Raw genomic sequence first — 25,739 nt, 5'->3', positions numbered from 1 at the left:
ACATCTTTCACACAATGTCAACTTGGTGAAAGAGGAAACTTCTGAACGAATTGTCATGTGTAGATTAGTGACTCAACGATTTAAATTCGACACTGAAGTGAAACCATGTTTGTGCAAAGAGTACATTTCTTGTGTCAGACCAAAGAGGATTTAGTATGACCTATTCATGGATACTTTACAAGAGAACATTCGTGCTTTGCCTGTGGAGTTGAGAGAACGCATTTACCGAGAGCTGGTGAAAATACAAGTGAAACGTAAAGAACAATTGCATCCGATACGTCACCAGATCTTTAACCACTGGTACTTGAATGGTATAAAAGAACTGATTCGTCAGAAATTCTTTCAATGGTCAGACATTGTTCAACACTTTGAGGTCGCTAATGATCGACATGTTCATGATTATGGTTACTTCGAGATTCACCTACAGCAATACATTGAGGAAGACAAGTTAAAGGATTACCAACATATTTTACGTGGAATCTACTTAGAGGAAGAGGAAACACCTAAACGAACTCTGACGTTTCGGTTACAGTATGCAAGATTTAGATTCCCTACTGGAGAACGAAGATCTCTGGCTAGAAAGTACGTCTATTGCATCCGAAAAAAAGAGAATATAAAAAGAGGCTGCCATGCCGCGGTTTATGTCACATGTCATCCAACAGATTCCGTGGAAGGAACTCAATGACCATATTCAAACCGTGGATCATTACCATCAATTATTACAAGAACTGTATCCATTCAATTTTGGACGACAAGTGGTGTGTGTCTTAGTGACTTGTTTTCTGGGATTTCGTTTACCAGCCGATTCTTTGTGGACTCTTTACCATCAGTACTTACCACCTCCATGGCCTTAAATGGTCACGAAAAACTCCTTTTGTTCAAAGCCTTGCGTTTTCATCTGGATACTTCTCGACCTCAACAGGAAAAAAAGATTCGTCAACTTTTAGCGACCCAAGACGTGTATGACGATGTGTGTGTAGCTTGTGACTTACACCCTCATTGGACAGATGTTCGTGATTGGAAAAAGGGGGGTTTTGAGGCTTGGACCCAAGAAGTGGCCCAGTATGCACAAGAGTTGTTCAAGGAAAAAAGTTACTTTTCAACCCGTGTTAGTGACGGTGCCAGAAGAACCCGTCACCGAGAACAACCACTCGCTTCAGGACAGGACTGTCATGGACATGCCTGAAAGGTCATTCCGGGAGGACACTTGTGTGACAATACCTCATGTAGAGACTGTAAGAACATTACACACTGTCCCTAGGACATCTTGGTTAACCAAAACATGTTGTACAGACACTTGTTTATATTCCACTTTGATCGCTTTGCTGTGTTTTATATTCCTGTACATCACTATTTGGGTTGTATGTATTTTTGTCTTTCGTGTTCATATTTGAAAAAAAACATTCAATAAACGTGTTCTGAAAAAGTATATAAACTCTTGTCTTGTTTGTTTTTAGTGTCACAAGTGACATTTCTCACACCATGGCTACCTCTGCTGTCTCTGCTCCCTCTTCCTCTACTGTCAAAGTCATCGACGAACACTTAGATCGTGCCAGTTGGGAGGCTTTGTATCTTCGCCATCCCTTTAACATGCTCATTGCTGGACCTAGCGGTTCAGGCAAAACCGAATTCGTCAAACGTTTGATCGAACATAAACATCATTTGATCGATCGGCCCCCTCAACGGATCATGTGGTGTTACAAAGAGTGGCAATCGGCGTACAACCTCTTGCGAGAAAGTCAAGGCGATTCCATCGTGTTTGTGGAAGGCATTCCTAAAGAAGACGATGGCATCGTCTCTGACTCCCGTCTAACCCATTTGGTCATTTTCGACGACATGTTAGGAGAAGACGAAGAAGAAATTAAATTGTGGTTTACGCGCAAAGGGCATCACCGTAATGCCAGTGTCATTTACATCACCCAAAATTTGTTTCAACAAAGTAAAGCCCATCGCACCATCAGTCTCAATGCGCATTACGTGGTCTTGTTTAAAAGCCCTCGAGATAAATCGCAAGTGCAAGTCTTAGCCAAACAGTTAGGAACGCCTTGGCTGACTCAGGCGTACGACGATGCCACTCAAACTCCACACGCCTATTTACTCGTTGATTTGAAACCTACGACTCCCGAGGATTTGCGATTTCGTACCCACTTGTTTCACCACTGGTGCCAAGACGGAGGGCCTGTCCTGTACACGTCTCCGTCCTCGACTTCATTTCACTCCCCATAAAAAAATCTATAAAAACCTCAGACCCTTTTTCGTCTGTCTCACACAGTGTGAACATGACGTCCCTTCAGTCACATCTTCCCGTCAAATTGATTCGTGCCTTGTATGGCATCAGTCGAGAAAAAGATCCACAAACACGAGCTCGTGTCTTAGAAGCTAGTCTCAAAGAAGTCTTACGATGGTTCACGGTGACGGCACGTCAATTACTCCAAGGAATCATTCAGATTCCTCATCAAACCAAACGCTTTTTCGATCGAAACAAAGTCGCTTTGGTCCAACTGGCCGATCCCCGCATCGACACTCAAACCAAAAAACAAATCATTTTGAAACCTGGAGGGAGCGGTACTCTAGGAGGGGTCATCATTCGCTCACTCTTAAGATGGGATCCTAATGCCCCCAAAGTTATCCCCAAGACAAAAGTCCAACGAAGCCCCAAGAAGAAAAAGAAAAAGACCAGGTCCCCAAGAAGAATAACTTCTCCAGTGGCAGGACCCTCCTCTTACCAGACACCACCACCATCACCCCGGAAAAAGAAAAGAAGCCCCCAGAAAAAGAAACAGAGAAAAAGTCCCCAGAAAAAGAAAAGTCCACAGAAGAAGAAGAAAACTAGTCGCAAGAGAGGCACTTCGGCCAGGACGCAACCTTACACTCGCAAGCCACGACCTGCCACAGCGTCTCCGGCAGCCTCACGTTTGTCCACTTCTCCGTTGATGTCACCAGGAACTGAAGAGTACTTGGAGACGTTGATCACACCAAGAACTTCTCCGTTGATGACCCCCAAAAGAACTTCCCCAGTGGCAGGACCTTCCAATTTAGCGGCAGTGGCTGCTGCTCACAAAGTACCTTCTCCCAAAATCAAAGTCCATGAAAGATCGGGCATGTTACAAAGTTTACTGGATTTGTCCAAGCAAGAACTGGCTCGATTTAGTCCGTTACGTACCCCTGCACGACGTGTCATGCCTGTCCTCAAACTAATAAAACGTAAAGACAATCAGTGGCGACGAGTTCCAGTATAAAAAGACCTGTGACCAAGTCAGGGGTATCAGTGAACTTGTAAAAGATGTCACCTCCAAGAAGCCACAAAAGAAAGAGACAAAGGCAGACGCGTCATCCGACAAAGCGCTTAGCCAAACATCGACGTTACCCTAAAAAAAGACACAGTCGTTCCAAGAAAAAGAGGCGTCAACAAAGGGGAGGATTCCTTGGCGATTTTCGGAAAAACATTGTCACCTTTATGACAAAGCGATAGTCCCAGAAAAAAAGATAAAAGGGTGTGCGTTAAGTCATCGACGTTAGTGTCTGTTCGGTGAATGTCCCGGAACCCACAAGCAAAAATGTCACCCTCCAGAAAACCCCAAGGAAAAAAAAGGAAAGGACTGCCACCACGTTTAGCCAAACATGGGGACCTGTTATCTGTCCTGTCCAAAGCTTCTCCACCCCTACGAAAAAAACTCATTCAAACGGCCTCCAAAGAGGTCATCGATACCGTGTGCGAATGTTGTTTGAACGTTTTGAAAGGCACGATCCCTTTGTCCAAACACCAGAAACAATGCTTAGGCAAACATCGTCACGTTCTTCGGAAAATGGTTCAAAAGAAAATTCCCATTCGTCAAAAAAAGAAGATGTTGGTCCAACGTGGAGGCATTTTACCTCTCTTGTTAGGCCCCATACTAAAAGGAGTCTTGGGAACCATGTTGGGAGGACTGATGGGAGCAAGATAAAAAGGCCTTCGGAAGTCCCAAGATCTCAGAATTCATCCCTGACAACCCCATGGAAGGACGAAAACTAGCTTTAGTGCCTTACAAACGATGGATGGAATACCATCGGTGGCAAGAACAACGCACTCCGCATTTACCTCCCAATCCCAATTTGAGCGAGATGTCCCAGTTACAACACGAATTGCAATCCTTGATGGATCGCCAAGATTTGTCCGAAACAGAAAAATCGCAAAAGTACGGTCAACTCTTGCAACGACTGCAACTCTTTCACCAGAAAGCTTTAGACGAAACAGCTTTACCCACTCTAAAAGATTTTAAGACCTTGATGAAAAGTCCAGCACCATCATTACCACCACCACCACCACCACTACCATCCCCAAGGGTTACCAGAGATGCTACCCCACAAAGACCTGAGGAAGAAGAGATGCGCGAAGTGTTTCAAACACCGTCAGCAGCTCCCATTTCGAGTAAGATTGCAGGATCCTTGTTGACCCCGTCCCCCACACCCCAACGAGAAGAAATGAAAGCTTGGGTTAAAAAGATGATGTCCACGCCTTCTTCGACAGAAGTGAAAAAGAAAGAAGGGAAACCAGAAGTGAAAAAAGAAAAGAAAACCAAAGTCATTCCATTGCCACCTCCACCTCCACCACCACTACCTTCGACTTCTACTCCCGTAGCCCATCGGACACGTAAATCCGTTTCCAAACCACCCTTTCGTCCCACCCAAAGTAGCATCACCGAAGAGTGGGTGACTTATTAACACACAAAATAAAAAATGGAAAAAGTCTTAGCCAGCATTTACTACGATCCCTCGCATCCTGCAGGTTACGCAGGAGTTCAAAAATTGTATCGTGCTGCCAAAACGCGGCTGAAAAGTCTCCGTTTACCTCAAGTGCAACGATGGTTACAAGAACAAGCTACCTACACTTTACACAAACCCATTCGACGCAAGTTTGCCAGAAGTCGCACCCGAGTGGAAGGCATCGATCATCAATGGCAAGCCGATTTAGCCGATGTCTCTCATTTGGCCAGCTACAATCGCGGCTACAAATATTTGTTTTGTGTCATCGACGTCTTTTCCAAATTTGCCTGGGTCGTGCCCTTGACTTCCAAATCGAGCAGCGAGTTAGTGCGAGCCCTGCAACGGGTGTTGAAACAAAGCGGTCGTCACCCTCTTCGATGGCAAACGGACAAAGGCACCGAATTTCTGAACCAAGCTTTCCAAAAAGAATTAAAGAAACGTGACATTCATTTTTTTACCACCGAGAATCCCGAAACCAAAGCCAGCATCGTGGAACGTTTTCAACGTACTTTGAAAGAACGCATGTGGAAATATTTTACGCATCACCACACTCTGAAGTACATCGACATCTTACCGCACCTGGTGCAAGCGTACAACCAATCTTACCATCGAAGCATCGGACGTGCCCCGCAAGAAGTGACTCCCGACAACGAAGTGCTGGTGTTTGAGCGTCTGTTTGGTACGTCCCCTACGAGGGCTGTCCCCAAGAAAAGTGGAGAGTTGACCGTAGGAGATTGGGTGCGCATTGGCAAAACCAAACGCACTTTCGACAAAGGTTACTTACCTAACTGGACGACCGAATTGTTTCGCGTCACTGGACGAGTGCATGGCCGTCATCCTGCCGTCTATAAATTGGAAGACATGAACGGAGAAGTACTCAAAGGAACGTTTTATTTGCCCGAGTTACAACGTGTCACCAAAAAAGAAGACGACGTGTACGACATCGAAAGCATTCTGGAACGCAGAACCCGTAAAGTGGGCAAACGACGTGTCAAAGAAGTCAAAGTACGTTGGAAAGGATATCCACCCAGTTTCGATTCTTGGATCGACGCTTCGCAAGTCATCGACTATAAAAAGAAGTGACCATCATGCCCTTTCACACAGCAGCAGACGCAGCTACGTCGACCAGTCCTTCTTCCCCTAGTTCTTCTGTGCAAGATTTACAAAAACAACCCTTGTGGGTGTGGTGTGGAGAACGTGTGCCTAAAACGCAAATCGTCTTTTTCTGCCAAATCTTCGTAGTGTATTGTGTCATCGGGGCAGCCATCGCCAATTTGAGTTTGCAACAAGGAGACAAACAATTGTGGACCATTTTATTGAGCAGTTGCATCGGTTACCTGCTTCCCAATCCCTCCCTGAAATTCTCCTCGAACGGGAACGTTGTGTCCAGTGCCAGTGCCAGTCACCACTCCAACAACCACAACCAGAACCCCATTTTGGGCGGAGACACACCTCTGACATCCACTAATATTCCCTCGGACAGCCACAGAACTCTGGAATTATGAGTCACCAAAACCAATTTTACTTAACCTTACCCAGTGACAGTTCCATGGAGGTGTTTCCCCACAACACGTTGTGCTGTTACACGGCCAAATTACCTCAGGCCATCCCCTTAGATCACGAAGCCCATTGGGAAGTGGCTTTAGTGGAAATCATTCACCCGACCCAAGTCCTCAATGTCATTCCCAATCAAAATTTTTTTAATGTGGAAGTTCATGACGAGTCATTGCAACAGGAGTTGAATAAGAAAGTCACGTATGACAATAAAATCTATAATGAGAAAACTCAAAAATGGACCTACCACTTTTTAATTCCCCCAGGTTATTATTTCAGTGGTCAACATTTGGTCAACGTCATAGCTGCCAAGTTTAATGGCGTGTTTGGGAAAGCTTTGGAGCATGCCAAAATAAGTGTCACCATGGAGTACCACAAAGTAGCTCGTCGCTTCTCGATGAGATTTGAGCGGAGTAAAATCATGTCCATTTTATTTTGTCCTGAATTGTTTGACATGTTGGGCGGAGACATGAACCTGAGAATGAGCATACTCAAGAACAACGAATTACCCATCGTTTACGACAACGAGTCTTTTAGCAAGTTATTTCGTACCCCAGTAGAACTGAACCAAGGACTGAATTTGATGTTCGTGTACTCCGATGTGGTGGAATACAACGTGGTGGGACACACCTCCGTGCCGTTACTGCGTGTCATTCCTTTCAAAGTGGATTCTGCCGCAAACGCTGACGAGGAAGGTGGAAACACTTACCACGTTCACCGCGAATTTGTCCATCCTCATTATTTGCCGGTCAGCAAGTCGTATTTGGACACGGTCAACATTACTATAAAAGGAGATTTGGGACAAAATATTCCATTCACCAAAGGAAAAGTCACGGTGAAACTCCATTTTCGAAAACGGTTCTCTCACGATTCGTAAGCAAGTCATGTATCCAGTGTACCAAGGGGTTGCACGACAGCGAGGACACGGTTTAGGAGATATGTTAAAATCGGCCTTTCGTTCGGTGGCCCCGGTGTTGAAACCGATGGTGACACGCGGATTGCACGCCTTGAAAGATGCGGCACTGACGCAAGGCAAAGAATTTCTCCAAAATGTCATCATCGACAAACAAAACCCTAAAGAAGCCTTCATGAGGGCAGGCAAAAATGTCCTGTTGCAAACGGGTAAAGACATTTTAGGCCGACGAGACACACCTATAAATGCCCTGCACGCTACCGAGTCAGGCATTCAGCAAGGACAAGGCAGAAAGAGACGACGAAGAAAACACCCTTTCACCAGACTTCAAGCTAGAAAAGCCAAGAAAAGAAGAACCGTTCGAGACTTAGACGTTTTCGATTATTGAGACACAGAAAAAAATGATGCACCGAGAGTCATGTGCTTGTTCCAAGACGGAACTGGATATGTTTGCCATGCCCCCCACCATGATGACGATGCAAGAATCCCAGTGGGTGGAATTTCATCCCGTCTCCTCTTTGACGGATTCCGCTCCCATCGAGTTCGAAATCAAAGGACAACCCGAAGATTACATCGATCTGAATAGCAGTTACCTGTATTTGAAAGTCAAAGTGATCAAAACTGACAACACCAATCCTGGAGCCAATGATAGGGTAGCGCCCGTCAACAATTTCATGCATTCCTTGTTCAGCGAAGTGGACTTGTACTTGAATAACAAACTGGTCAGCAGCAGCATGGATACTTACCCATATCGTGCCTACTTGGAAAATCTCTTGACGTACGGAAAAGAAGCCAAGAATACTCATCTGGATGCTTGCGTGGTATGGAAACCTGACACGGCAGGTGCAGGCACGTTTAGCGATACAGCCCTGACAGCAGATGACGATCCTCACAATGTGGGGTTTAACACACGTAGAACTAAAATTTTGCAAGGACGTAGTTTAGAACTGATGGATCGTTTACATTTGGACATGTGGTTACAAGAAAAGTATTTACTGAACGGAGTTGATATTCGCCTGAGACTGAATCGTAGCACTGCCGCTTTCCATTTGATGGCCCATGCCAACGAATACAAAACTGTTATCCAAGAAGCCAGACTTTACGTACGCCGTGTGGAAGTGTTACCTAAAGTGGGAAACGACATCAGTCAGACGTTGAGCAGAACGACCGCCAAGTATCCCATAAGACGTGTGGAAGTGAAAACGTTCACCATTCCTGTTGGACAGCGATCCATGATCGAAGATCATCTGTTCCAAGGACAGTTACCCAAGCGTTTGATCGTTGGTATCGTCAGGAATTCAGCTTTCAATGGACTTCATAACGAAAATCCTTTTGAGTTTCGACACTCTAGCGTGTCCAAAATCGAAGTCAGTCGTGACGGCAAGACCTTGTGTACACGACCCTTTGAGCCTAACTTTGCCCAGAACAATTACTTGAGATCGTACTTGTCCCTGTACGAAGCCACCGGACAGTTAGGAACCAATACCAGTCACGGTATTACGTACGAAGATTATGCAGGAGGCTACGCTTTGTGGGCTTTCGATTTCACTCCAGACCAAGGCAGCGACGAGGGACATTTCCACCCTATAAAATCTGGCCAGATTCGTGTGGAAATTCAGTTTGCAAATCGAGACCCTGCTGATCCAACGTTGAACGTGATCCTGTATGCAGAATTTGACAATACGATAGAAATCAACAGTTTGAGAGAAGTCATTCTAGATTACTAGAAGCCATGGAAGACTGTTATCCCTCTTTACCTAGTGAAGAAACTTTGGACATGAAATGTGAGGAGACCGTGGAAGGAGAATCCCAAGACAAAGACGAAGAAATTGTCATGATGAAGTCGAGATGGCCAGAACAAGAAGCCCATTTAGTCTCCTGTTTTGCCAAACACTTGGTCGACAAAATGACGGAATTGATCAAGAAAAATTGTTATGGATGTCAAAACGATCATCCCAGTCAAATTCAACACGATAAATGCCTGATGTTGAGTCAAGAAGAAAAATTGGACGAGTATCTGGACGAAGCTTGGAGTCTCATCTCAAACAAAGACGTGTTGCACCAGTGGTATAAAGACTTGCGTGAACATTCTTGTCCACCATTAACCACTCAAGAGATCCATCGTATCGAAGCTCTCCTGAATCAGAGTGAGGAAACAGAACGAATAACCGTTTATTCGTCAGACATTTTCAAGCAAAAAGTCAGGATCGAATTGACGACTTATTATTACCTGTGAAGAAGAAAAAACACAAATCAATGGATACCTGGGAACTTTATTACCTTTTGAACCATAGTTCGTATACGGCTTCTTGGAATCCTGTCGTCTGTGCTAAAGATGAACTCCCTCATCGCAAACCTAAAGACCATCAAGCTTACGTGATCAACACGGACGAAAGTCATCTCCCAGGAACCCACTGGGTAGCCGTCTACTTTCCTCAAGAAGGATGTGTGGAATATTTCGATTCGTACGGATTGCCCCCTTTGGAAGACGATATCATCGACTTTATGAGAAGAAATGCTCAAACCACCCGATTCAATAACGTGAAATTACAAGGCACAGATTCCTTGGTGTGTGGACAGTACTGTGTGTATTTTCTGCATCATCGCAGCCTGGGCTATTCCTTAGAACATTTAGTGACTCATTTTGATCCTCGTTCTTCTGCTAGAAACGATGTGAAAGTAGATCGATGGTTTTGTGACCATTATGCTTATCTTTTGTCTCAAGCTAGGAAACGTAGTGTCAATCAATGGCCTAATGATTTCCAACAGTGGAAATCACAATTTCATTCACAACGTTGTCAGCCCTGTTTAAAGTAGATTGTCCATTGAGAAAAAAAGTTTGTGATTTGAAAAAATTATTTGATGTTATAGTGTTGGATTATTGTTAAAAATGTTAGAGTTGTTGTTTAGTGTTAAGTGATTTTTGAATAAAAAATGTTGTGTTTTGAAAAAATGCCTTTGTCTTTTGTTTAGCTATAAGAATGTTGAATTGATGCTCTTTCATTTCTTACTATCCCTCTCATGACAATCACTGAACGTTGCGAATCGAAAATCGTGTGGGGATGTTTTCCTTCACGTCCGCGCTTTCACTATAATAACCGGGGTTGTTTCCAGTCTAGCCATCCATTGTCGACTCATCCTCCTAAGAAGATGTGCTCCAAACTAGCTAAGCTCAACGAAGCCTACGTGAATTTGCATAGGGTCAGACACAGTCTGATACCGAAGCCAGAAGAAATAGAGAATGTGAGAATGTTAAAAATCACTGAAGACCTGATAGAAGAGCTCTTCAGAGAAGAAGTGAACAGGGAAAAAGAAGAATGGACGGAGAAGTACAGACTTCAGAGACAGCAGCAACAGCAGCAACAACAGCAACAGCAGCAACAACCTGAAGCTGACAGAGGCTTTGTCGATTGTCGTATCGACACCAAAGAGTTCTTCTTCTCTTTCCGAAGAAGCAGACCTATCGCCAGAAAGTCTATCCTCAGAGGACAACGCATTCTTAGAAACTAAAAAAGAATGCCATAGCAAAAAAAACAACAAAAAAACAGCCCTTTTCAGGGCTACCCCAATACTCTAGAAAAGAAGTAATGATCCATTTGCCAATGTGTGTAGGTAGAGTAGTGTGAAAATAAACACTAACTCTTTCTTAAAAATTTTGAGGGTATGTGTTGGTGTGTTTGTGTTTGTAAGTGATAAAGTAGGTTGGTGTGGATAGTAGATTAAAATGATGTTAGTTTGTTTTTTTTGGGCTGCTTGAGGTGTATATTTGGGGTTAGATTAGATTGCTTTGAGTATGTGGATAGTCTATTGAAGTGATGGGTAGCATAAAAAAGTGAGCGAGTGTTTCTTTTAGGTCGGCGCGTTGTTGTTGTTTTTTTGGTCATGATCTAGGTAAGATGAATTTTATGTTTTTAGGGGGATGTTTTCCATCACGTCCGCGCTTTCAGTATAAATTGAAACTCGTTCGGCAGTCCAGCTACCCTTGTTGATTGATCAACACAGCCAGAAGAATGACTAGCAGAATAGTGAAACTGTTAGAACTCCAGATGCACCTGGAATATGCCAGGCGGATAGTAAACGAACTATCAGCGGAGGCTATCGTAGAAGAAGCAAGAATAAAGAAGGAAGAAGAGGAGAGAAGACAGAGGGAAGAGGAGGAAAAGAAAAGAGAAGAGATGATGTCGTTTAATATTCCTGAAACAGAGGATTGGGGTGCTGAAGCGAATCATCCTCCCTCTGCGCTCCCCAGAAGAAAGGTGAAAGAAGACTGGGGAAGAAGATGCGTGTGCGGCGCCAGGCCAGGAAGGTGCAACCATTAGATAGGTGCATCTGGAGTTTAAAAAAACAGCCCTTTTCAGGGCTACCCAATAGTCTAGAAAAGAAATAACTATTAATTTGCCAATGTGAGTAGGTAGAGTAGTGTGAAAATAAACACTAACTCTTTTTTTAAGATAGTGTGAGGGTATGAGTTTGTGTGTTTGTGTGTTTGTATTTGTAAGAGCTCAGGTATGTTTGTGTGAATAGTAGATTATGGGTTTCTTAGCGTATGTGAAGAGTAAAGTTAGGGTTTTATTATATGAAATGAGAAAGTAGGGGGGATGTTTTCCTTCACGTACGCGCGTTGTTGGGTCATGATCTAGGTAAGATCCATTTTATGTTTTTAGGGGATGTTTTCCTTCACGTTCGCGCTTTGAGTATAAAACTAACAGTGTTGGCCATTGGAGCCCATTCTACGGAATAAGCAAACAAGAAGATGCCAGCAGCTTCAGCTTTGTACAACAACCTTATGGGAAGTTGGTATTGGATGGTGGATGGATTGAATGTAGCAGAAAGGCTTGAACAGGAATGGAGGCATGCAGTGACAAAAGACTTCGTCTCAAGACAAGTAACCAGCCTCCACTTAGCCATCGATATAGTAAAAGAAATGATAGAGGATGAGGAGAAGAGAATCAGAGGTTTAATTAACCCACCGTATGTGAAAGTGGGTAAGTTGAAAGAAGCGATAGTTTATGTGACAAGTGTAAGGTGTTTTTTAGAAGACATTGTGGAATGGACAGATTGGTCTTTTGTGAAGTGGGGCTTAGACAAGCTTAAGAAAGCGGAAGAAGTAATGAGGAATGTGCTGACCGAAGAGGTCAAGAAGATCAAAGAAAAGTGGTCAAAGGAAAGAAAAGAAGAAGAAAATAGAAAGAAAAAGGAAGAACTAGAGAAACTAAATGCAAACTGGATGAAAATCCAAGAGAAGTTCCGAGCCATGGGTCACCCGGACTGGTTGCCGGAAACAGAAAAGAAAAAGAAGAAAGGAATGATGGACAAAATAAGAGGATGGTGGAAGAAGTTAAGAAGTTAAAAAAAAGAAGAAGAAAAAACCCAAAGGCCCTTTTCAGGGCCAGCCATATTTCTCGAAAAGAGATAGCCTTTCCATTGCCTACCCCTTTTTTAAAAAAATTTTTTTTAAAATTTAAAGAAAAAAAATCCCATGTTAAATTCCCCTTGTCCGTAGAGTGACCCACGATTTATTCCCATGTTAAATTCCCCTTGTCCGTAGATTGACCCACGATTTTTCGCCATGTTAAATTTCCATTGTCCGTAGAGTGACCCAGGGGTCCCTGTAATGCTAATTCCCATTGTCCGTAGGGTGCCCCACTTCACTACTGCCAATCTCACTGATCACTAACCGTTCCGGTGGCCTAGTGGTTAGAGCGTCCGCCTCATATGCGGAAGGTCGTGGGTTCGATCCCTTGCCGAGTCATACCAAAGACTTACAAAAATGGTACTATCAGCTGCCTCGCTTGGCGCTCAGCATTAAGAGATTAGTGTAAGGACTGGTTCGTTCAGGTGTCAGGATAATGTGACTGGGTGGGACATCATGCTACATGCCTGCGGCATGATACCCCAGTGCTATACATCACTATAAACTATCACACTGCAGACATCGTAGCGATATGACTGAACAATTGTTAAAACTACGTTAAAAATCCAAATCACACACACACTGATCACTAACTGTAGGAATCGTCGATAATTACATCGATAAGCGCTCGATCGACGCCACTGTCCATTACGCCACCGGTAAATAAACGTTGACAAATAGAAGATGCTTCGTTAATGATTTCTTGGGAATTGTTACCAGTTCGTCTTCCACTAATTAAAATCTCTAGTCGATCAATATCAGCGAGGATGTTATTGGGACAAAGTTTATCTTGAATCACTGTCGATTCAGCGATCATATTACCACCTTGTTTTTTACGTCGTCAATCGCGAGTGGCAAGGCCACTTCCAGTTTCTCCCTCAGGTGTTTCAACATGTGGATCTGGTTGTGGTTCTAACGAACGCTGCCGGTTTTCCTCGTTCCTTTGTTTTTCAGATTTAGTTTTTACACCTGATTCTCCTTCTTTTTCTCCTTTTTCAAGTACACGCTCCATTCCTTCGTGTTCTTTTTGTATTTTCAGTTGTATTTGTCTAGCATGCGCATCTACTGCCCTGTTATTTTCTTGGGCCTCATTGGTATGGGTAAAAATACGACATAAATATTTACGCTATTCTTCACGACTTTTTACATTTCTAATATTTTCAGTTTTTATATATTTTTCTTTTTTCTGCCATCCAAGCACGGCAATGTCAAGTATTTGATATGTATCCCTAATAGCGGTAATACCTTCCTCAGTAAATATATCTGGCAGCTTAATTCTAGCTTTTGGTGGTAGTTGAACACGTTCTGGTTGATCTTCTGTATCACCAGTCTCATGAGGAAATAATTCGATATCCTCTATTGGTTGTTGTAATTTTGGTTGATCAGCAGATTTTTCAGCTGGAACCTCTCGAAGAATCTTTTAGGCTTTTTTAGTTCTTTCTGCTATTTTTTTTCTTCGGTTGATTTAATGGTCTGTTCCAACGACGGAAGAAGATCATTAGTGGCTTTTGTGACTGGTTTAAATAACTGTTCTGTACCCTCAGTAAATTTCACATGAGCATCCTGGCATTGTTAAAGTTGCTGTTTGACAAAATCGCGTACTAGAAGATACTTCCTAATTGCATCAAGTCGTTGTCGAGCTAATTCAGCTGTATGAAATTCCATAACAAGTGCAGAATCACTGATTATCATTATTATTACTGCAACGATTTAATTACATAGCACTGTGTTAGCAGATATACAAGGTTTTTCTGCATTACAATAACGTAAGGTATTTTTCCAGCTACAGCTGGAATCTCAGTTTGACTCAAATTTTAGACATTGCCCCGGTCACGTGTCTGATTGCGCTAAAATACCTATCCGCTGATAATAACACGCAGGGCTTCCCTTATGAGGTCACATGTCTAAGTGCGCTAAATACTTAAGTGCTATTAATAACTCGCCGGTATTTTACAATTTAAAAATCGATAATTGCAGATTAGAGAAATCTGTACCTGTTACGTTAACATAAATTTTAAAATACTAGAATACTTGATAAATAAATTATATGATCTAAATGCGTGTGCACGTTGAATTTTTTATATGTTTGTATATCTGTCTGTTCACGAATACAATATATTGATATATTCTCTGTGAAAACACTCATTTTCTCACAGGCTGTTTAGGAACATTCTCGAGTACGATGATAATGAGCCACACCTGTTTCACTTAGCTAACTCTACCCGTGGACGACATATACGGATTATTCTTCCACTCGGCGAAATACGTATTAAGAATTTGATGTATTATTATTTTTTTTTGTTGTAAATAAACTATTTATATATTTTATTTCAGCTGAATATTCTAGAGAACGTGATAGTTATAAATAATCTAAAACGTTATTAATTTATCGTCAGCAGGTATTTATATTAGGTTGTAACAAATGTCTCTCGAAGCTGCGTAGTCTAGTGATAATGTCATTGGATTCCCAACCCATTACTGGTATACATCGTGGGTTCAAACCCCGGAATCGGCATATTGCTGGCGGGTTAAACCTAAAGTTATTTAGTGGGGGCCGCAACCCAAGCGTTCGAAAGTCAACCGGAAAACGTACTGATTGCTGACAATTTGCGCACATTCATCACCAGTTGAAACTGGTGGTGATGCGGTTTTGCACCACCTCGGGTTCACGTGGGGTGGGTGAGAAAAAACTTGTCAGAAGTCAGTGCGTATCCTCTTCACCGTGGAACCATGGGGTGCGCGATAATTTATCGACGTCCTTCAGAATTTCTAGTATTTCGTTCAATATCAACGAATTCACCGGGGAATTCCACGTGACCATAAAGGGGCAACACCTTTCACCCCTCCCTTTATGGTAAAAATAGACAGTAGAGGTAGAACCCATAAATAGCCAGAAATCAGAAATACTTGGAAAATCCAAAATTAAAAATAGACCTCATTGAAGGGTACCCCATGAAGTGGCCCCATGAATGGATATAAACTGGCACAAACAGAAATAACTTGTAATAAATTGGCTACTAAACTGGCACATACAAACAGCTCAGCTTCTGCTGTCTACTTTTGATGTTTAAAACAATATAATAATTATATACAGGTTTGTCTTACTTGGATTGGTTACTGAAACAAAGCCTTGTGATTTTTTAATTCTTTTTGAGTCATTTTCACTTGTTTTTCTCGCCATTCGCTCGATCAAAGCCCTCCAATGCAGTGTTGTTCATATTGTGACTAAGAAATCAAATAAATACATTCACAGTTTATGACACATAAAAAGACATCATGATGTGTCACATATACTTTATGTTACTACTAGTTGGTCATTCCAACGTTTCCTTGTATTTTGTTTTGCGTCACTTATTTCATCCACCCTCTGTCCGCCATTTTCTCTGCTCACTCCATCTTGCTGCTACGGATCGACAGGTCTTTATCCAGTGTCAGTCTGAGGTTTCCTGTGCAGATCGACAGGGTTTTATCCAATGTCAGTGTGTGGTTTCACCGACAGATCGAAAGGGATTTATTCAATGTCAGTGTGAGGTTTCCTGTGCAAATCGACAGGGCTTTATCCAATGTCAGTGTGAGGTTTCCTGTGCAGATCGACAGGGATTTATCCATTGTCAGTGTGAGATTTCCTCTACAGATCGTCAGGGCTTCATCCAATGTCAACGCGAGGTTTCCTGTGCAGATCGACAGGGATTTATCCAATGTCAATGTGTGGTTTTCTCTACAGATAGACAGGGCTTTATCCAATGTCAGTGTGTGGTTTTCTCTACAGATCGATAGGGATTTATCCAATGTCAGTGTGTGGTTTTCTCTACAGATAGACAGGGCTTCCTCCAATGTCAGTGTCAGATTTCCTGTGCAGATCGAAAGGACTTTATCCAATGTCAGTGTGAGGTTTCCTGTGCAGATCGACTGGAATTTATCCAATGTCAGTGTGTAGTTTTCTCTACATTTTGGGCTTTATCCAGTGTCAGTGTGTGGTTTCACTGACAGATCGAAAGGGCTTTATCCAATGTCAGTGTGAGGTTTCCTGTGCAGATCGACAGGGCTCTTAAACTTAGTACAGTAAAGAGTGAAAAGGAACAAGCTTTGTAAAATTCAACAAATAATTTATTTCCCTAGACTACAAAGTATAATTGTAATAAATAGGAACATATGGTATTACGAATTAAATTCCAAAATAATCCAAGTATTACAGACACAAGTCCTAATAATTTAAAGTCCTGAATAAAATTCAGTAGAAGTTCAAATTAACACCTAAGCTGAAGGTGATGATGTGTCGATGGTACCTCTTAGAGTGTTGATGTTTGAACAGTCTTTTGTTGAATCACAGTAATATAATTCCAGGTTCGAATTCACTATGAATTCCAGTGGTTGTCTCTATCTAATAATTTTATCAGAGCACTTTTGTATTTCAGGAGAAAATAATCACTTGAATTCAATAATTTGAAGAAAATAGGTCCAGTACTGGCCATAACCTATAATATAACTTGACTGTGCTAGAAATTAAAGCATGAATGAAAGATCCTCTCAATTACAAGATTATATAGTTCTCTACTTGACCTCAGGTCACGATTAGCATTTTCAAAAAACACTATTACCAAAAAACTTGTAGAATAATCCTGATGTTTGCAAAATAAAAATATTAGTTATTATTAGAAACCATAACCTGGACTATATCAAATACACTAAGGAAATTTCAAAACCTATATTTAGACCTAAATAAACGTATTTACCTTTGTTAATGATAATTCTGAATTTAAACCCATCCACAAAGAGAATAATATAGCTATGTTTTAGTTGTTTACAGAAAAAAATTCAATTCAGGTCAAGAAGAAATGAACTCAGTTTTGGACAAGTTCAACTCTAGCATATAACGTTACATTACAACAGCATGTAATGAAATAAACAAAAATTAAAACAAACTAACAATGCAAATTAAATACACATAACACTACTGAGTTATCGCAATAAGCAAAGAAAATTAAATATACATAACACTACCGAGTTACCGCAACAAACAATGCAAATTAAATACACATAAAACACAACCAAGTTATCTCAACAGTCCGAACTCGCTGAACGAATGAAGGTATGGTGACAGATGTTGTAAAATAATGATATTCACAAATATAATATAAACATCATGTATTGATCTCCAGTTTATTTCCACGGAAGTTTTCTTTGTATTCTTGTTTAGGTCATGATATAGTACATAAATGTACTCGGTTCACGGTTCGATAATACGTACTCTAAAGTCGTGAACTCTAGATCCTCGCTGCCACTCTTGTTTTATCGTTTCTAATCATTTTACCACCTTCAGACAACATGTAACCGACGATTCAACTCTTGAGATCTTTAGTAAATTTCAGATAAAATCTGGCGGTGCGATTTCAACATGATGGCGTCAATGATAGCCGAGCCGCCTTTAGACTGGCAAGAGAACAAGAGTCTGGTAGAGGCATGCCGCTACATGAACGAGCACCAGATCATGTGCGACGTCACCTTCTTGGTGGGAGAGAGCTCGGAACCTATGCCAGCACACAAGTTTATCCTAATATGCCGCAGTTCAGTGTTCTACTCCATGTTCTACGGCCCTCTAGCCGAGTGCAGTACTGAAATACGCATCCCCGACATACAACCAGACACTTTTCGACATCTACTCAGGTAAAACTTTATGCCTTTCGCTATCTTTTGACGTCTCATGAAATGACATGTCATTCCGTCTACCAACATTATCCATCTAGTGCTTCATTAGAGCCCGTTAACCTCTTGACGACAATGTTTTTAACTCTGGCAGATAATTTCAATTTCTTTGATCCACAAAACGTTTATTCAGATTAATGCTTGATTCCTTGTCTAAATTTTATGTTCGCCTAATATACTGGCCTAATACTATTTGTATTGCATTTTATATTGGTCTAATACTATTTGTATTGCATTTTATATTGGCCTAATGCTGTTTGTATTGCATTTTATATTGTTCTAATGCTATTTGTATTGCATTTTTTATTGGCATAATGCTATTTGTATTGCATTTTATATTGGCCTAATACTATTTGTATTGCATTTTATATTGGCCTAATAATGTTTGTATTGCATTTTATATTGGCCTAATACTATTTGTATTGCATTTTATATTGGCCTAATAATGTTTGTATTGCATTTTATATTGGCCTAATAATTTTTGTATTGCATTTTATATTGGCCTAATGCTGTTTGTATTCCATTTTATATTGGCCTAATAATGTTTGTATTGCATTTTATATTGGCCTAATACTATTTGTATAGCATTTGATATTGGCCTAATACTATTTGTATTGCATTTTATATTGGCCTAATGCTGTTTGCATTGCATTTTATATTGGCCTAATAATGTTTGTATTGCATTTTATACTGGCCTAATACTATTTGTATTGCATTTTATATTGGCCTAATGTTATTTATATTGCATTTTATATTGGCCTAATGCTGTTTGTATTACATTTTACATGAATTCATTAATGTCAATAATGTGGTACTCACGATCACAGTCATGGCGCGTTGATTAAATCTTGAGACGGGTGAAGCAGCTTATGTAAGAGATGGATAGTGAGTGATATGTCAGACTGAAATAAACTTTTATGTTTCCGTGCCAAGTTTGAAAATTGAAATCTAAGAACAGGATTCGATCCTTTCATCTTATTACTTTGAAGTGTTTAGAAAAACGTCTAAATATTGTGACTCCGTACTTCTGTTTCTCATTAAGTGATGCCATATCTGAAACCATGAGCATAGGCGGTTACATGCTATATATAACCTTATTTCTCATGTACCGTACACGTCTTTTCTATACGAGAAGTAGCAGCGACAAAAGTCTTAACATTTGGAAACTTGTGTGGAACTGTTCGAATCTCGTTTAGAGATTTTAAAGATATATACTTGAGATATGAAAGAGCATTTCAGTTTTCATTCGATAATGTGCTGTGTCGACTGCACACTTTCCTGTGTCGTCTGCACACTTTCCTGTGTCGTCTGCACACTTTCCTAACTGTGCATAACCCGAAAATCCCTCTCGCGGTTTTATCAACATTACTTAGCATGCTGCTTGAGAGTGATTGGTGACAATACATTTTGGACTTTTAACTCTGAATTCAATTTTTGTTCCTGGATATTGTTGTGACTTATGAGATAGGAGAGATCAAATAACCTATAAAAAGTTAATTCACCTATATAACTTAATCTAGGAAAATATAGGGTTAAAAGTCTATAGGAAACTCGACAGTTAGTGAGCGATATTGTGACATACGATTCCAATCTTTGATGGAGAGAATGACCATATTCTTTTATCCCGAATGCTTGTTCTAAATCCAAATGGTAAAAGCATCTGAACATGGCCAACTGCGTTTCTTTAAGTCGATTTCAAATGCTTTTAAAATCTGTTATTATTGACACATGTTGTACAGTATGGTACGTGTCTTGTTTAATGCAGGCACTCTTGTAAATATAAACTTGTCTACAAGTATAGTTCTTTGGACAAAATCTGCATAAGTAGCAATACATATAATATTGAAAATATGCAAGTTTCCTGTGTCAAGCCATGATATTACTTAACTTATTCAGATACATGTATACGGATGAGGCCGAGATGACAGCAGACAATGTGCTGCCGCTACTATACGCCGCCAAGAAATACAGTCTGAAGGGTATGGTGCGAAAATGTTTGGCCTTTCTGCAAGATGGGCGATCCGTGGAAAACATCTGCGTCATCATTGAACAAGCGTACATTTATGATGATGACGAGTTCCTGAAGTCATCATTAGAATTCATTTATGTCAATGCGAGAAGCGTACTCCACTCACCCGCCTTTCTGGAGCTCAACAGGGACTGCGTGAAGAAAATTGTCTCTGCAGATGAGCTGCGCGCAGACGAACGAACAGTGCTTGAGTCAGTCGTGAAGTGGGGTGAGGCTCAGTGTAGAAAGAAAAATATAGAGCCTTCACCCACAAATGTTAGGTCAGCTATAGGGGATATTTTATATTTAATACGATTTCCTCTCCTCGGAGAGTCTTATTTTACCAATGTTGTGTCAGATATGAGGATTCTGTCTGATAGTGAGATGGTAGAACTCTTCAAATACTTTTACAAAAGCGGCGCAACTGTTGAGAAGTTTGTGTCACGCGAGCGTTACGTCAGCGAATCTGTTGCAGACCATACAGTTCCCAAGCACAAAAGCCAGGGAGAAAAAACAATTCAGACTTGCATTAGGTTCCAGAACGTTTGTGACGATGAGTCGTGGTACTGCGGGGGAGAACCGGACGCCATTGGGTTTTTCACGAGCCATGACATTTTGTTGCATGGTGCCCTTGTGTATGGATCGTACATCGGAGAGGGGCGCTACGACATCACGTGCACTGTGTATGAAAAAGAGGACACGGAGTTGCTTCAGATAAAGACTCATATCAGGACCAGCGAGAATCAGCCGACTTACCCAATATTGTTTGAAAACAGTGTAAAGATCAACCAGGGACGGCGCTACACCATTCTGATACGAGTAATTTGCCCCGAGGGTATGGACACCTATCAGGGAAAGAACGGTCCCCAGTCTGTCAGTGTGGGAAACGTTAAGTTTAATTTCTTTAAGTCCAAACTAAGTCGGAATGGAACAGACACGAAAATGGGTCAAATTCCAGGTCTTCTCTTCGCAATAGAGTGAATTCAGAATGAAGCGCCGATCATCACGGTGAAACCTACTTTAATCACAGATGTTCTGAAGCCATTTTCACAATGTAGACCTAATAATACTGGAAATAATTTGGTTTTATACGTGGTTTACGGTCGGTAGAGGCTTAAAATGAGAATTAAAGTCAGTATTCTTTTACAAATATCAACTTCTTTTAAGTTTGCACACCTGGAAAACAAACGCAGAGACAAATCTCCAGATAATTCATATCTCAATTGGTATTGCACACGTTTAATTAAAATTTGATGTTATATTTTGGAATAACTGATTAGATGTATTCATAGCCTTTTGCAGTAATAGGTGATACCATTATTGTATGACAGGCATAAAACATGATGAAATAGGCCTCTTGCATTTGGGCATCAGCTCCTCAAAGAATAATATATTATTTGCTTTGATTCCAAGTCGGTAGAGTGAAGCTGGAATTCGAGTGTGTGACTTAGACAATGGGTTGTACGTGCCGCATATTTTCAAGTGGCTATTACACAGTTTTAGTGACAGTGATTTACGGCATTTAACGACATAGCCTACAAATTTGGTTTAGAATTTTCAGTTTTCAGATATCGCTAGATATGAAATCAAATGTGTATTCGGGTATCACGAGTTGTGCGGACATGTTGTATCATCTTTCAGTATGCAATGGGCATTAGCAGGCAGGATGTGCGAAACGGAACTGTTTCGTCAAAACTAGTCTCCTCTCAGGCACACTTCATTTCATATATATATATGTGTGTGTGTGTGTGTGTGTGTGTGTTATTCTACAAAAAAATCTTTATTTTAAATAAGGCAATACCGTCAATCTTAAATATTATTTATCATTTTACATGTCCTACAAGCTAGTGTTTTATTGTCAAATGTGCTTGCGAAGTAAACCGTGTTCTTTAGACTTAAGAACGTTATTGACATTGGTACGCTACCCTGTTCTATGGTTTTGTACGTACATGTTCTTGTTGAGACTCTGGGTCTTAAACTTTATAACAGAAAGAAACGAAACCAACAAGTTTAATACAATTTATTTCAAAAGTTGCAAAGTGACAATTTAAGAAACACGTACCAAATCCTAAATATCCTACAACATGTATAGAATGTTCTTAATGAATTCCATTAGCATTGAATGCCCTGATGTACCAGTATGTATAGTCAAGATCTGGAATGGATTCCATTAGCATTGAATGCCCTGATGTACCAGTATGTATAGTCAAGATCTGGAATGGATTCGATTAAGATCCATGCATAATAATGAGGATCCAGCCTGATGGTGGGAATCGAAAGCGCAATCATTTGGTCACGAGGCCAATGCCTTAATCACAAAGCACCGCAGCTCCCTGTGTGGAGCTCTAAAGTTTCTAAGCTATGACTCGAAGGAGGTACCACAGGGGGATAAGGGCAAATTCAATAATCCATGCTGACTACATAGATTAACTCCCTTTATGGTCCCAAGCAAGTGCATGGACAGAGTTATGAATTGTTTCTAAGCTATGATGGGGCCAAGACCACAGTGCCAGTGAGACATTCGAGGAATAATGTATACATTACTTGACCTAAGAAAGAATATAGACGACGCTAAGCGTAATAAACAAAGCAACAAGTAGGTGCTCTAAGTTTTTATCTTCCCTCTGCCGACATAACTGGGCTTCTTGCTTAATATTCTAACGTGTTTATTACATTTCAATGCGGGGGGGGGTGGGGGGGGTGGTGGCCTCGGGTGGCAGAGTTGCCTAAAGTGCTTGCATGTACCGGTCACAGCCATCTTACCTCTGCTATGTGTGTATGTGAGCAAGCTTGCCAGTATTTTCCCTTGAGTTTGTGGTTCTTGCCGGGGGTTTCCCCGCTGCTTCCTTCAACAGTTATACTGGCCTAGGTGTACAGTATAGCCTATCATGCGCTAAAAATAGCGTGAAATCCAAAACAAAAACAATTCTAAACAATACTGCAAAAGCGTATTCAACCAAAGTCGAAATGGTGCAAGCAATCAGTGCATAACACGATCTATCAAAACTGTATCATGCAACGGCATTCATTCACAAGGTGTTCGGTACCGTTGTAGCGTCGCGGGTTAAACCCTATCCCCCCGGCCGAGTCAGACCGAAGACTTGTACAAATGGTACTAACAGCTACCTCGCTAAGCGCTCAGCATTAAGAGGTTAGTGTTAGGACTGGTCGGCCTGGTCAGAATAGTGTGGCTGGGTGGGACATCGTGCTTCATATCACCGGCAGGTTGCCCCAGTAATAGACATCATTATAAAGTGCTAAACGGCAGACATCGTAGCTTATATGATCAAAAAATTGTTAAAGGTACTTTATTAAATCCAAATCACACACACACACACACACAATGTGCTTGGCCGGTATAGTACTTGAATAGTAGGATTCAGACACCTCCCATTAAGATAGTGACACTTAAGTTTAAGTTTTAGAGTGAAGTTTGTGCCGACCCAATAACAAGTAACTTCCATTTTTGTAATGCAGCGTTTGACAGGCTAATAACAAAACTCAAGTTCAAAAAGCTGCGTGAATTTCAAGCTTAGTAAATGTATTTAAAATTGGTACCTACCCACCTAGTTCAAAAAGCTGCGATTGCCGCATGTATTGATTCCAAGTAGTGAATGGGGTCACCCTAGCGTCAAGGGGAATTAGCATTACAGAACCCCTTGGGTCACTCTAGCGTCAAGGGAAATTTAACATGGGGAAAAATCGTGGGTCACTCTAGCGTCAAAGGGAATTGAACATGGGAAAACGTCTTGGGTCACTCTAGCGTCAAGGGAAATTGAACATGGGAAAAAGTCTTGGGTCACTCTAGCGTCAAGGGAAATTGAACATGGGGAAAAAAGTCTTGGGTCACTCTAGCGTCAAGGGAAATTGAACATGGGGAATAGAGGGTTTTTTTTAAATTTTAAAAAAGGGTAGGCAATGGAAAGTCATTCTGTTTTCGAGACCTATGAGTGGCCCTGAAAAGGGCCTTTGGGTTTCTTCTGCTTCTAATTTTTTCTATTTCTCCACCATCTTCTTATTTTCTCTCCCACACTCTTTCTCTTCTTTTTTTCCTTTTTTTCTCTTCTTTCTTCTTCTCCTCCTCTTCTTTCTTCCTCTTCTCATTTTCTTCTTCTTTTTCAATTTTTTCATTCCATGTTCTTATTCTTATCCTTTCCTCTTCATCCTCCTTCTCCTCCTTTATTTCTTTCATCACAGCACTTATCATTTCCTTTACTTTTCTTAAGTTGTTAATCTCCATCTTTACTCGATGGGGGCTATAAGAATAGTGATCTTCATTTAGTCTCACTAGCATTTGTTCCATCATGCCCAAATTGTCCAGGACGTCTTGCAATGTTTGCATTTTATCGAGGTGGTTTGAAGCCATCTTCTCTGTAGAATGGTTTGAACGACGAATACTGTGGGTTCTTATAGTGAAAGCGCGGACGTGATGGAAAACATCCCCCTAAGACATAAAATTGATATTACCTAGATCATGACCAAACAACGCGCGGACGTGAAGGAAAACATCCCCTACTTTTCTCATTTCATATGATCTACTATCCACATACGTGAATCAGCAATAAACAAACCCCAAATCTACTATTTACACACGCAAATCATTAAAACTAAATCCATAATCTACTATTCACACAATCGTACGTGAGCGGTTACAAAACCCTAACTATACTCTCCACATACGCTAACAAACAATAAACAAACCCATAATCTACTATTCACACAAACGTACGTGAGCGCTTACAAACACAAACACACAAACACAAACACACAACTCAAACACATACCCTCACACTAGGAAAAAAAAGAGTCAGTGTTTATATTCACACTACTCTACATACACACACATTGGCAAATCGATTGTTATTTCTTTTCTAGAGTATTGGGTAGCCCTGAAAAGGGCTGTTTGTTTTTTTAACTCCAGATGCACCTATCTAATGATGGCACCTTCCAGGCCTGGCACCGCACACACATCTTCTTCCCCAGTCTCCTTTTACCTTTCTTCTTGGGAGTGCAGCGGCGGGATAAGTGGCTTCAGAATCCCAATTTTCTGTCTCTGGGATTCTGAAATTTTCTCTCTCCTTTTCCTCCTCTTCTTTTTTTTTTCTTCTTTCCTCCTCCTCTTTCATCCTTGCCTCTTCGACAATGGCCTCCGCGGCCAGGTCATTTAGTATGCGCCTGGCATATTCCAGGTGCATCTGGAGTTCTAGCAGTTTCACAATTCTGGTATTCATTGTCTTGTCAACGAATGAACAGGGTAGCTAGACTGCCCAGCGAGTTTCAATTTATACTGAAAGCGCGGACGTGAAGGAAAACATCCCACTAAAACGAAATTGATCTTACCTAGATCATGACCAAACAACGCGCGGACCTAAAAGAAACACTCACTTTTTTATACTGCCCATCAC

The 25,739-nt window shown here is 41.1% G+C and overlaps 1 protein-coding gene across 5 annotated transcripts in view; it reads left to right on the top strand.

Annotated features, from left to right (window-relative positions):
- LOC149804188 (BTB/POZ domain-containing protein 6-like) overlaps positions 1-22,236 on the top strand; it is a 49,109-nt gene extending 26,873 nt beyond the window's left edge. For 3 of the 5 annotated variants that reach the window (XM_089954177.1, XM_089954175.1, XM_089954176.1), the window contains exons 2-3: positions 17,983-18,287; positions 20,223-22,236. In XM_089954177.1, the coding sequence (XP_089810303.1) occupies positions 18,019-18,287; positions 20,223-21,315 (1,362 nt within the window). In that variant the 5' untranslated portion in view covers positions 17,983-18,018 and the 3' untranslated portion in view covers positions 21,316-22,236. The remainder of the gene's footprint in view (positions 1-17,982; positions 18,288-20,222) is intronic. The other 2 variants (XM_089954178.1, XM_089954179.1) reach the window with 1 other exon arrangement.
- The last annotated feature ends 3,503 nt before the right edge of the window (positions 22,237-25,739 follow it).

This window comes from Sinohyriopsis cumingii, chromosome 3 (genome assembly GCF_028554795.1).
Source record: "Sinohyriopsis cumingii isolate HCF-2022 chromosome 3, ASM2855479v2, whole genome shotgun sequence".
NCBI classification, from domain to species: Eukaryota; Metazoa; Mollusca; class Bivalvia; order Unionida; family Unionidae; genus Sinohyriopsis; species Sinohyriopsis cumingii.
Note: the sequence above shows the minus strand (reverse complement) of the source record. Positions and strands in the feature narration are given on the sequence as shown.